The sequence below is a fragment of the Balaenoptera borealis genome, assembly GCF_965194805.1.
Source record: "Balaenoptera borealis genome assembly, chromosome: 5".
In the NCBI taxonomy this organism is placed as follows: domain Eukaryota; kingdom Metazoa; phylum Chordata; class Mammalia; order Artiodactyla; family Balaenopteridae; genus Balaenoptera; species Balaenoptera borealis.
The window spans coordinates 94,410,393-94,424,176 of record NC_138862.1 but is presented as its reverse complement, the minus strand read 5'-3'; the positions used below and the strand labels follow the sequence as shown (position 1 = coordinate 94,424,176).

At 42.0% G+C, this 13,784-nt stretch overlaps 1 protein-coding gene across 4 annotated transcripts in view; it reads left to right on the top strand.

Annotated features, from left to right (window-relative positions):
* FNDC3B (fibronectin type III domain containing 3B) overlaps window positions 1-13,784 on the top strand; it is a 350,826-nt gene that overhangs the window by 321,884 nt on the left and 15,158 nt on the right. For all 4 annotated transcript variants that reach the window (XM_082393898.1, XM_082393896.1, XM_082393895.1 and 1 more), the window contains 2 exons: window positions 656-868; window positions 12,560-12,726. In XM_082393898.1, coding sequence (XP_082250024.1) covers window positions 656-868; window positions 12,560-12,726 — 380 coding nt within the window. The remainder of the gene's footprint in view (window positions 1-655; window positions 869-12,559; window positions 12,727-13,784) is intronic.

The following is a 13,784-nucleotide window of genomic DNA, read 5'->3' as shown; positions in this document are numbered from 1 at the left end:
TAGACCATGAGAGCAGTGTTAGTATGTCTTTATTACCCATAACACTGCACATAGTAAACATCCAGTTAAGATAATTGCACATCTGAATGACACTCTGTTACCAGCAGTGCCTGCACACATGGCACTGGTTAAGGACTAGCAGAGGTTGTTGGGTGAGGCTGGAGAAAGGGGGGGAAAATGTGCTGTTGAAGAGCTGTTATCCTTTGTTTTGAACTTTGAAGGAGACTTTCTTGTTTTCCTATTTCATTTATTCTTTATAGCTCACTTCCAAAACTGACTTTGAGGCAGCTGAAGGGTGGCTAGAACAAAATATGAAAGTCTTTAGTATGTCTTCCCTTTTCTGCCATTCTTTTTCTTTCTTTCTTTCTTTCTTTCTTTCTCTTTCTTTCTTTCTTTCTTTCTTTTAATTAAAGAACTAAGGGATATCTTGCTAATGTGGTTTTTTGGGCTATTTTTTGGAATGGAGAGGATAATCTGTCTTCCGACCTGCCCATTTCTCTATTTGTCTTGAATTATTTTTAACTTGTTTTCCTTTATTCCATGACACTGCTTATAGGGGCAAGTAAGAAATACACCACACAATGTTTATTTCAAATGAGGAATCACTGCTTCTTAAACCAACAGTCTTTGTGATTTTTTTTTTTCCTTTTTCCAGGATCAGAATTCAGGCCATAAATGAAATTGGAGCTGGACCATTTAGTCAGTTCATTAAAGCAAAAACTCGGCCGTTACCACCGTTGCCTCCTAGGCTCGAATGTGCCGCTGCCGGGCCCCAGAGCCTGAAGCTGAAATGGGGAGACGGTAACGCCAGGACGCACGCGGCTGATGGCACGGTGTACACACTGCAGCTGGAGGACAGAAACAAGAGGTGAGGGTCTGAGGCTTCATCCAAAAATTCGATGGCTTTGGGTTGTGGGATGGAATCTTCCTTGTTCATTTGTCCTCTGAAGCACTCTTCCTCCTTGTTGAAAGACTCCCTAGGTATTTGGGTCCTGCATTTTATACCCAAAGTTGCACCCTCCATTCTCCATTTGGAATTTTCTAAATTAACATTCTAGTGATCCTGATTTCCCTACATGTGATAATATATGTGTTTTTTCTTTCATAAAGCCAGAAAATGGAGAGAAATTATCCAAAAAGAAAATGGTCAAATTCAAGTCCATGCCGTTTAATAGTGTTATATTAGTCACGAGTGCAGAGGGAAATAAGACTCAGGAAAAGATGTTAACCTCTTTAAATATTCAGTAACCATCCGGACAAACATGTTTACCAGTCTGAAATAGCTGTGGTGATGTACAGATGGGGATTGTGCTCTGTAACTGTGGGCAATGCAATATAATATCAAATTAAGTAGAGCAAATAGGAGATTTCTTTATAAAACTCCATGCTCAGGAACACTCTTGGCTACAGAAATGAAATACAGCCTTTCACATAGTATTTATTGAATCTAACTTTATTTCCTCTGAAAATGGCCGATCAGAAGATGGGCAGCTGAACTGTATTTAGGAATAATTCAGATGCGTAGCAAAAGTTAATGACAGAAAGTTCTGTTACCAAAAGTTCAAATGAGAGAATCGGCTGAAGGAGGTAGGAGCTGACCATAAAACCAGGACAGCCTGATGGAGCAGACATGCTGCCCCTTCCTGTGCATACCTGCCAAGGCACAAGCCAGTGTATGTGGAAGTACTTCTGTTATTTCCCCTTAATGCATCATAGTATCCTGCTCTTTTCTATGGGGACCTGGTTCTCATTAGCACAGAGACCCCGTCCAACCTCTGCCTCTGCTCTGTACTCGAGTACTCGGATTCATGTGAGCTCAGTGGAGTCCTGCTGTGTGGAAGGCACTGTTTGAGGTGGGTCCTCGGGGACACCAAGCTCAAGAATGAAAGCAAGGCCCTGCTTCCCCCTTCAGAAGCATAATATCAACCTACAGATAGTCATAGAACACTAGTGCCATTGGAGAAAAGCGCTCTGGGAGTTTGAAGGGGGCAGACATAGGGAACAAAGTGCAGAGACTGGTTGGTTGCAAAGATCAGGAACAGCTTTTTGAAACATAACATTTGAACTTGACATTGGAGGACCTGGAAAACACAGTAGTTTGACTTAGAAGAAAAAAAGTGATCGTCCTTTTGGAAATGAGTCTTAGTGTAGAAAGGACAGAGAAGGTAAGGCTTCTCTTGGGGAGGTTCATTAGAGATTAAATTCATACTCATTCACAGACAAGACCATTTATCTTACTGTGCTGTGTGCTTTTGGATGCATTTTTCACGGACTCATTATTTTACTGGTTGGAGACTCCTTGACCTTACTGGCAAGAACAGGAATTATGGACTAACAGAAATCATGATAAATATATAAAGCTAGCATTTGGGGAAATTTGTACATGAGTCTCTTTTTTCCTGGGCTTTTGGCTTACATTGTTGGCAGGGAGATCCTTCCTTAGAAAATACCTTCTAGTTGTACTGTTTAGAAGAAGTGAATCCCAGGAACATTTTTGAACCTGGTGGCAGAATTGGGATCAGAGCCAGCACCTCCTGACTTCCCCATGCAGCTGCCTCTACTATTACCTCCAAGAATATGGGAAGAATGACAGCTCTGCACCACACCTGCCATCCCCAACGTGCTGCAGTCCTGCCCTCTGCCGGGCAGGACTCTGCCTTGTACAGAGAACTGAACAGATGCTTAGGACAAAATCTCCATGAGCAAATAAGAATGCTGGTCCAAATAAGAATGCTCTTGTGAGACATTTAAATATGCCAGACAGAAAATAGTGCAGAGTCTAGTAATCAATACAGGCTCCTTCCTCATAAAAAAAAAAAGAAAAGAAAAAAAAGGGGGAGGGGGCTGGCTTGTTAATCAAATAAATGACTTGCCTAAATTTAAATGGCATTTTAAGAAAACTTACCATTAGGAACAGTATTTTTCTTAATTTTATGACCTAGAGTCCAAATTTATCTTTTTCTAAATTAGATTTGTCAATGCTCCCAGAAGTTATTAAAGTAATAGGAATATAGAGCATAATAAATTCTCATTCCATTTGTGGAATTATTTTCCTGGGATTTAAAAGGATGCAATTGACCTAATTTGAGTTTGAAGATGACCTTCCTTAGTGTCTTGAAACTGAGCTCTTGTAGTGAATGGCCCCATGAATCCAAGCCTTTTAACTTTGGCTCTTGAGTAGTGAAGATGAGGGAGAAACACTTTGAGTTGGATAGATCATAATACTTGTTCTTAACGAGCTCTTTGTCAATTCTCGTCCCCTGGAGGTTCTTTAGGACTTGGATCTGGCCTGTCCAGTGTTTTCTTCCAAAGTGACAGCTGTCTTTTTCATTGAACTTGTGGTTGCTAGAGTGGTTTCTAGTTGTGGCTTTGGAGAAAAGTGTACACATTCTTTAGCGTGTGTATTGATTTCATTAAGCACTAATAAGTTCCTATTATGGATGTGGCAAAAATATTATATATACTGCTGTGGCCAAGGTGAGAATCCGAGTTAGGTCTGATTGTGGTTTTAATGTACTTTCTTAGCTGTCAGCCCTCAAAATATTTCTTTGGCCATGTACGCTTGTCTCACCAGTCACTGTGGGCATTTGGAAGGAGGGCTGCGGTGTCTTGAGTCTTGTCGCTGTCCTAGCCAGCCAATGCAAGAAATCTGAGTCTTTAAACATGCTTTGCAACAGAAGCACAATGAAAATGAATAACTCCATGCTTGGTAATTGTCAGATTAAAGAGTTGAGTTGATTTCAGCTGCTAAACTATTGCTCCTGCGTTTTCCGCATCCATGAAATACAAAGGGATTGAACTAGAAGCTGAACTCTGAGATCCTTGCCACCTTTTCACCTTAAAGCAGTGAATCTTTGTAGATTATTTGTGAGCTAAATCCTATATAAAAAGATGTCTTTTGTAAATGATTAGAGAATGTTATCTCTTTTTTTCTTCATGTTTAATTTCTGCTTTTGACAAATAAGAAAATAAGAAAGATACTAACTTTCCTTAAGAGTGACCACTTAATGGGCAAAACCGCTAAGGTTTTGCATCTGTGATCTGCTGGTTTATTATGTTTAATTTATATACCTCACAATCAAAAATATCTGAAATGACCCAGAGATTTCTAAGTATACCGTTTGGCCATAAATATATTTTCAAACTTTCTAAAGGACACTACCATTTACTGAGCACCTACAAAGTGCCAGGCATTGAGAGCTTTATCTACATTATTTAGTTCTTGAATAGATCACAGTCTGGTCGGGGATAGGTAGAAGAGACCTGGTGTGGCGGGCTTAAAGATTGACACGTGCACAGAATGTTGAGGAAAGGTAGAAGAATGGCATGTACTTTAGGCTTAAAATTGAACAGAGAAGGCTTATTAGAAAAGGTAACAAGTTGGGTGAGTCTTAAAAGGGAATCAATCTTAATAACCTCATGCTGGAGAGCCTTAGGATGGAGACCAGTGATAAGGACTCAGGATTGGGCAGAAACCGAGGATACAATCTCCAGAGAACAGAAACATGCCCTGGGTCTTTCTCCATGTAAATGCCTTTCTATTCTGGTACTTTTACACTTGGATTTTTTTTTTTTTTCTTAAGTTTGGGGCTACTTCATGTAAATAAAAGGGATACCAGAAGAGCACCTTGCCCAAATCCTTGCCGCAAGGTAAGTCAACCTAGAATTCATCCCGATCACCTGGAATTGCTGTGTAGAAAGTTTTCCCCCTTGATCAGGACATTTGTTTCCCATGTATTCAAGATTTTGACCCACAAGATTCCCAGTCCAAGGTCACTGACTACATATTTACTTAGCAACCTCAAAGCAGGACTGAGTTTATCTGTAGCAGTTATATTATGATTGTTCAGTCAATTTTTTTTTAAATTACCGCAGTGTGCTAGGTCTTGTGAAGTATGTTGCCTGTCTATAAGGAGCTTATCTTGCTGAGAAATTAATGTGAAAAAATGAGCAGACAGTACAAGAGTTTTTATTTAATTTCAACAGAAAAACAAAAATTATGTTAGTTTGGCTATAGAGTGAATAAGTCTATTATTCTTAACAGATCTAGCATAGATCCAAATGTCTTTGGTTCCTATGTATGCAAGAAAAATATATACCCAAAAGTAAACATTTTCATAATGCTGTGCTAACCGAATACAGGGATTAGAATAAAGATCAGCTCATGCATTTTAAGATTATAATGTGTAATGATGATTTTGAAGATGCATTTGTCTGTGTTATTGAAATGAAATGTTGTGCTGCCCTAACAGAATTTGAATTGATGCTGATTCTTGTCCTGACCCTGTGGGTCCCTGTTCCTGATAATTGTACACAGCACTGAGGCAAGAGGAACTTAAGTTCCAGGAATACATTTATGGTTAATCTGTTGTTCAGGTTATTCAGAGAGCCAATGTATTTTAAAGCAAGGCTCCAGCAAAATGGGGATGGGGTAGAGGGCTCTAATAGGATGGATAATTGCCACTTGCTCTCCTTTTAACTCAGCCCTTGTGCCCGTGACACTTTTACCTTTAGCCAGCAAAATTGGAGGGGCTTTGTAATGTGTACAGTATGACTGCCTGTTTGCTATTAGAGAGGGATGGAAAAGAATCTGCATAAAGAAACCCTAAAAAACTATACACCAGGCAACTAACAAAAGTGGCCGGGGTATATGAGCACTACAGGAGTGAACTTTCTTAATGGATGACTGTTATAGAACAAACTCCTGCTTTATTTCTCAGAGCATACTGCTGAATTAAATGAAATAGATGTAACACGACTACCTCAGGGCCCACAAAAGACCCTCGGTATTAGCTTCCTTTGCTTCTCTGGAGCAGTCCCCAATTCGCATGACCACCCTTGTTGGATAAATGGCATTTTTATATTGCTTTCAGTCACCAGAAGGCAGTTATGCTTCTCGACAGGGGTGTTAATTCTCTGTTGTAATCCCAGATCTGTTACTGAGTTTCTGGATGACTAGAGGCATGTCCCTTAACTTCTTTTTGCCTTAGTTTCTCCCTTTACAAAATGAAGCTAGTGATACCTGTCTTCAGTCCCTGGTTGATGGGAAAAAAGCATTTTTATTTTTTTAAAAAGGGGCATAAAGATTCATCCTGCAAAATAAAGAGTATCGCTAGCTTATTCAGTTTCAGGCTAAAATGTTCTAAGGACAGCCCAAGGTGAGGAGTGGTAAACGAACTATCTGAGATCTTAATTAGACCAGAAGTAGAATTCAGACTACAGTTTTTTCTTCTATTTAAAAATAAATAAGTAACAGAATGGAAATGGATAGCATTTTCCTCTCCATTTTTCCTAAATGAGGTAAGATTGAGGTAAGGCCACTAAAATAAAAGTAGGCTAACAGAAATTTGGAAGACTCTGCGAAGAATATGCCTAAAGATGAGATTCACTGCACGTATTTGAAAGCCAAGTAGAAGAATGGAAAGTTTCAAGGTTCTCAGGTGGTCTTTAGAGAGTCTAGTCATCCTTTCTTTGAATATAAATAAATTTCTTTTTTGATGTATATCAATAAGTGCAGTGCAGACAAAAAGAATCAAAAATAGGAATTTTATTCTGTGTACAGATTTTCATCAGTAGCTATAGTGACATTTTATTTCTTAGAAAAGGAGCATAAAAAGGATCATAACCAAAGCATCTTGCAGCCTGATTACTCACAAGCCAAAGGCCCATGTGGAGCTGGGGACATGGGGGTTAGGAAATTAACTCCTTTTCTCATTGGTCTTTTGGAAATCGCTCTTGACACTTGAGCATTCAGTCTCCAAGCTGGGACTTTCAGCAGCATCAGAACCAGTTTTGGAAAAGCACCTCCTTTGCCTCAGGTGTCCCCACGTGACACCATCTGCTGCCATCTGCTTCTGCATAGACATGGCGGGACTCAGTGTTCTTTGTGGAGTGAGGGCACATACTATTCATTCCTGTTTTGAACATCCCCCATTCCCAAACATCACTTGAGTCATGTAGGAAATTCACACACACACAATCCATGGAGCCCAGGGAAACTAGGAAAAAATAAAGGCAATGACATGTCATTGCTAAGGAATATAGCCACACTGAGCTTACTAAGAGTGTTAATTTGTGATGTTTTGAACTGTGCCATTTGCAGCCATTTGTGGACCACAGGCCATTTTAGGTCAGCAGGTTAGATCACTTTGAGGAGTAAATATTAATGGGCTTCTGTTAGCCTGCAGTGGGTAGATAGCAACAAGGAAATAAACATACAAACCTCAGCATTAGCTCTTACTTTCTACTGTGAATTTATTATACTCCATCCAGAGAATTCTTGGATGTTTCTTCTGAAACAAAACTGTTTTAAGGAAACTTTTTAAAATTAATTCTTTGTATATCATCATTTTCCCCTAAAATGATTTAAAAAAACATTTAAAGATGTAACATGTCTGAATTTCTTCCTTCAGTTGCACTTAAGTGCAAAAAAGTCATCTTTCACAATATTAAAGCCTAAAATACTGAGGGTAAAAGAATTTCTTGAAAATGTCAAAAATCTGTTGTTTTGCCTTCCTAGTGTATATTTAATGACAAATCATAGAATTTACTTGGTCCTTTCATTTGGCTCTCAGAAAAATTCCTGCCAGGTGAATAAGACAGTTATTATCCCAAGTGTCCAGAAACAGCCTGGAGAGTTATCAACTTGCTCATCATGAAGGTAACAGACTGTGCATTGTGGTCAAGGTCTTTGTACCTCTTTGTACCCACCATGGAGTACTCTGACAGGCAAGCAGCAGAATAAGCATATTCATTTTGTATTCATAGATATGTAAAATATTTTTTTAAACCACTGCCAAATTACCAAATTAAAGCCCACGTGTTTTTGTTACCTTCAAAGTGTTCAGTTTCAAGAAGACATTATAGTCAAAGCTAAAGCCAGTTGGGGGCAGAGCCATAAAGAATTCATTTAGACCGTAAACTTTCAGTGACCCACCGAATGTTCCGCCTTGTTTATGCTTCCCCTTGCAAGTAAACATTTGTTTTAGTACATGAGAGCATTTCTCTCCGTTTTTCCTCTCCCTAAGTAAAAAGGCCCAAATTCCCGTTAATGACCAGCATTTCTATAGCCCCTGCTGCTCCATCTTCATCTGTTTTCCACAGCGGCTCTCCGCCTGGGTTTTCCAGGACAGGGTGATGGTATTCACATGCACAGCTTTCCCTCCAGCTCCGGAAAGTCCAAGGGAATGTAAGTGAGAGGGATGCCGTCCGGGGACATCCTCAGGTTTCTCCAGTGTTGAGAAACGAGGTAAATCATTCATGAACCTTGGTGCTTTGTTATTATAAACAATAACCACTAATACTTATCTAGCACTCACAAGTGCTAGGCATTTTGTAATGGGTTCTCTCTGCATTATCCCATTTAATCCTCACAACAGCTCTCTGAGGGCGTCAGCACTGGTATCGTGCCCATTTCACACAGGAGGAAACAGCTTACTTGGCTATAGAGGTGAAGACCACCAGGCTGTTGAAGCTGAACTCAAACTCAAGTCTGCTGTCTGCAATGATCATTATTACCCGCTGTACCTTCAGCCCCTGCACCAGTGGGGCAGCACCATAGTGGAGCCCCAAGGTGTTTCCACACCTGTCCTCTCACTTGGCCTTCACAAGAGCCCTAGGTCATGGGGCTGATGCCTCCAGATGTACGTGGCTATGGGCAGCAGGGGTCGAGGGTGGAGTACAAGGCCTCTCAGAGGCACTGCCGGTGTGGGCCCAGGGCTCCAGGGAGACCTGTAAGGGGCTGTGATACCACAGAGGGTCCCTGTGGCTACCCATGCCTCAGCCTGAACTGATACTAAAATTACTCAGCGACTTTATTGAGCATGAACTACATTCTAGGAACCATACCTGTATATTGATATAATTTCATTATGTTTCTATAGCATAGGAGCATTCATGTAATAAAAATAACAGTGAGCATTTCATGTACACTCCTTGGTCACCAGATCAGATTAACTTATTTGGGGGAGAGCTATATGTCTAGCACGGGCCATAACAGATGTGGCAGGACGAATTCAGATGGACCTCTTCCTGCTGGAGCGTGAACTGGTTGTGGCCCCAGCAGCCTGGAGAAAGGCCTGCGCGGTGGGAGCTGAGAGCCACAGTGATCCTCAGGGCACCTGGGCCTGATCAGGATGGTTGGTGGCGCTCATGGTGCAGGGTCTGGAGCCATGGGTACCCTGTATTGAACTCTTAAGTACGTGTCGGGCTCAGTGCTAAGCTTTTTCCCCGCATTTCTGCATTTGGCTCATCAAAACGATCTATGAAGTGGATACTGTCCCTGTTTTGCAGATGGAGAAATGATTAGCAGGGGCGAGCGACTTGGCAGCCTCACGGGCGGAGCTGAGATTCATGGCCAGTCTTCCTGGGTCCAAGTCCCCATGCCCCACCCCTTGACACCAACAGTGTGGAGGAGGCAGGGGGAGAAGTGAAGGGTGGCCCAGTGTTTACCAGGCAGCATAGACAAGGGGTGGCCCAGGGGAGCGCAGACTCCCCACGTAGTGCGTCCCTTGTCACCTGGGCCACCCCCGTGGGACTGAGCAGTCGAGGGAATGACGTAAGGGGGGGGAAGAGCCGTCGGGACGGCTGGATGGCCACTGTTCTCCTCCTCTTCATGGCAAAGCCTTGCTCCAAGCTCTGAGTCCTTGGTGGTTTTAAAACGTGGAGTCTTCAATCATTGTGTCTTGGGGCGTGTAGCATGTTTAATTCTATCACCAAAGGCGTCTGGCTTATTATTAATGAATTTTAAAATTAAGTTGGTCTTTTTAAAACAAATATTTGATGAATATTTTTAATCCCTGCCCGAGTGGTTCTAGCCACAGGGTGTTAACCTATGGAGCCTCCCAGAGAGGCCGTCATGCGACTGGCTGTAAATCACTGGCACCGAAGAAAGAAGGTTCTTTCTTCTCCTGCCTCTTGGAGTGGTGGAAAATAATTACAGAATTGGGGTGAAAGAGGGATTATATTTTTTGTGTTGGCTTGTGTGCTTTTATTTCGTTTTGGTTGGTCTTTATTGTTTGAAAGAGAAGTCACTGTCAGCATGTACAGAAAGCAGCTTAGGATCAACAGATACGTATTTGAGGCCTACTCTGTGTAGGAACTGGGGCTTTTACGTGAGCTTTCACACTGAATCCCACCAGTCCTGCAAGGGAGGGGCTCTTGCCTGCACTGCACTGACAGGTCCCGTGGGGGAGGGTAAACAGCCAGTGTGCGCAGGGCAACCTCTCACCACGCGGCCGACCCTCCCCCCGGGAGGAAAGAAAATGACCTCAGTGTCAGCTGTCTTCTCAGCCTTATGAAATGATTATAACTAACACATATCGAGTGATTATTACATGTCAAGACGATTCTAAGCACTTGTATTAACCCATTTACACCTGGGGTGGGCTCTGTCACTAGCTTTATTGCACTGTCCCTCCAAGCAAACAAACCTCTAATGGCAACATTGTAAAGTTTTTCAATCACCTGTTCCACAGTGCTTTTTCTAAATAGGAATGCAACTTTAAACGATTAATAAAATGCTGTGGTACAAGAGGAAACCAAGAAAAAGGAACAAAATAGCTATTCCAAAAACAGCAGGTTTTGATGAACTTGAAAATTGAAATATTTGAAAATATGCCATTTGCTCAGTTTAGATTATACTACAAAATTGGAGTACTGAATCTGCTTCAGTAAATTTCTTTGTGAATGTGAGTGCTGCTGCCTACATAGATATAGTGAACTTATTTCAAAAGGAAATACTCTTCTCAGAGCAGGGCACGGACAAGGAAGCAGTACTATTGCTAGTATTCCTCTCCAAACTCCTTTAAAAACCCGGCTTCACTGCAAGTTTGTAATGAAGATGTAACACTTTTACTTCTTAAGCCAAGACTTCCATTTTGTGGTATAAGTAAGGGCAGTTACTCTGGTTAGAGATTCTAGCCGGGGTGAGGCTGAGTTAATAAATAGCCTCTGGCATTAGCAAGGGGTATCTTCATTAAGGCGGTAATGTGTCAGCAGTGCTAAGTAGGTTACCATGGTATTTGGGTTTCAGCCTGGACTCTGTCTTTTCCTGAAATTAAAAATGTTCATTCTTCAGTAAAAGGTGCTTCCTTACACAGCAAAGCAGAGGAACATTAAATAGGTGAAATGACTGGGGCTCAGGAACTCACCCGCAAAGGCTGATTAATGCATGGGTACTTTAAGATAAGTATTGACTCTGACAGGTTTTGTAAAAAAGCTGTTTAATCTCTGTATCCATCCATCCATCTGGAGGGAATGTTCTCTAGCACATGGAAAAGCTGCTGCTCTCCTTCAGAAAACCCTGCCCACACACAGGACCAACTAACCCACAGGTTAGGTCTAATTCATCTCTGAATACGCAGAGTCTAGCACACAGCAGATGTTCAAAAAATGTTTGCTAAGTGAGTGCATAAATTCTGCTTACCCTTAGGCCAAATCAGCCTAAGAGACATTTTGAATTGTGTGTGATTCTATCACTGCCTGACTTCAAGCAGTATTTGAAGACAGCGGATTGTCCTCAGATGCTGGGACGAAGCACCGGAAACTAAGAGAAACAGTTGGCCTGTGTAGGAACAAGGCAGTGTGGTTGGATTAACTCATATAGAAGTTCTCAAAGTGTCCCCGGGCCAGCAGATTCAGATCCTGAATCTACTAAAGATCCTGGATAACTTATGGGAAGTTACATTATTTCCAAAATTTTACAGTTAACTATAAAAAGACAAACGGTAACATTATATTGCAGTTCTAAGTAATCCCGTTTCACTGTGAAAATATTAATTTTCCAAGACCTGAGGGGAAACACTCAAAATGTAAGGCCTGTTTTTTTTATCCTCATGCCTCTTATGCCTGTGTCTCATGGAAATATTATTTAGCAGAGAAGTACAAAATAGTCCTGATGGGAGGGAGAAGGATCCAGAAGCTGCCAGTCTAAACTGTCCAGCCCACCTGTGCTGTTTTTCTGTTATCTTGATTAACCTGACGGATGATTCTGAGCAAAATATACTTTTTCTTTTTACATATTTTCTCAAAGATCTATAATCGTAAATGTCATCTTACTAGTTTGAGAAAGGGGCTTTGAAAGCTCTTGGAAAGATAAAGGTTAAAATTTAAAGAATTTTCTAGCTAAACCTCAGTTATTTAGAAAATTCTGGTAAAGAGGACATTGTATTTCTCCGGTGCCCAATTAACATTAACGTCATTGCCTAGTACATAGTAGAAGGTAAGGTAACATATCAGATTATATAGATACTACCATTATGAAAAATTTGAAATTTCTTTATCAGTAAACAAAAGCATGAACAACTGATGTCTCTAGAATCTATAACATAATTAAAGGAATCTCATTCTAAGCTTTATATGTTCTTAAATTTGTGTTTTTCTTTTATGTAAGCATATATTAGACATTAAACTTAACAGTAACATAGCAACTGGTTGATTATTAATTCAGATGGTATGGAAAGCATTTACCAAGCTGGTCTAATCTGTTCCACATTTGTATCATAATTTCTTGTCACTAATAAAAGTTCAAGTGGCTAATGGATTCTGCTCCTTTCTCTAGGTTTATTTCAATCTACAGAGGACCCAGCCACACCTATAAGGTCCAGAGGCTGACAGAATTCACATGCTACTCCTTCAGAATCCAGGCAGCCAGCGAGGCTGGGGAAGGGCCTTTCTCGGAAACCTACACCTTCAGCACAACCAAGAGTGTGCCCCCCAGCATCAAAGGTTTGTGGACCGTGTATTCAGTCATGCTCTTCTGTGAGAGTGAGGAAATGTTGGGATTTAAGAGGAGGAGGCTCGATTCTGACCTTGAAGATGCTCTCAATATTTCTCATATCAGCAAGATAGAATCAAAAGAACTTTCTGAAAGAGAAGGTTGAGAAATGGGTTCTCTAGGGGAAATGAGAGGCCTTAAGGGAGAGGGCTTACCGGTAATGCCTTTTCTCAAGTATGTGTAAATTATTATCACAAATAATTTAATGGTGAGACAGCCTCTTCCCCACGGGGGATAGGTGGACAAAGAAAAGAAGCCGAGCTGAGTGACAGATGTGGGGTTGGGAACGAGGGTGAATTCCCGGTGATGCAGCGCTCATGGCAGTTTACCAGGAGAGGCCTGAGTGTCTCTCTTCAGCGGTCCGCACGCGTCTTTGGATGACTGTGGTGCGTCAGTAGATGAGAGGCTGGTGGAGGCAGCGTCCACAGCCTTTCCTCCAGCCCGCAGCTCTCACTGCAAAGCTGTAGCAGTGGCCTGTTCTCACCTCCTGGAGTATTTGTCTTGAGGTTTGTGAATGACTGGTTTACCCTCTGCCCCCTTCATGGGATCAGGGAGCGAGTGAAAGCCACTCCCCCAAGGCTCTCCCTCCACCGGCTCTGCTGAGCCCTCATCTCCCATTTTCAGCCACTGCACAGCCGACTGGCCAAGCCGGGCAGACAGCAACAGGGCAAAGCTGGCTCAGCCCTTCCCACCTAGCGCTGGGCCCAGTCCCAGCCCCTCATGGACTCCTGAGCCTGCGCCCTCCCCTCCCCAGAGTAGTGTGATTCTTGTGAAGGTCCCTGCTGTCTGTCTTTGCTTTATCCAGCTGCTGCCCGAAATGACTGAGGCTGACAGATAAGCAGCCCACCTGAACCAGGTTTTACATGGGGTAAAGTGAGGGTTGGCTGTATTATTTGGGTGGCTAGGCAGTGAGCACAATTTGTTAAGAAGGTTCTGTCTGTGTCTGGCCCCAGGAGAAAGGCCATTTGACCCACTGCTTCCGCACAGAGGCGCTGCATCAGCTACACCA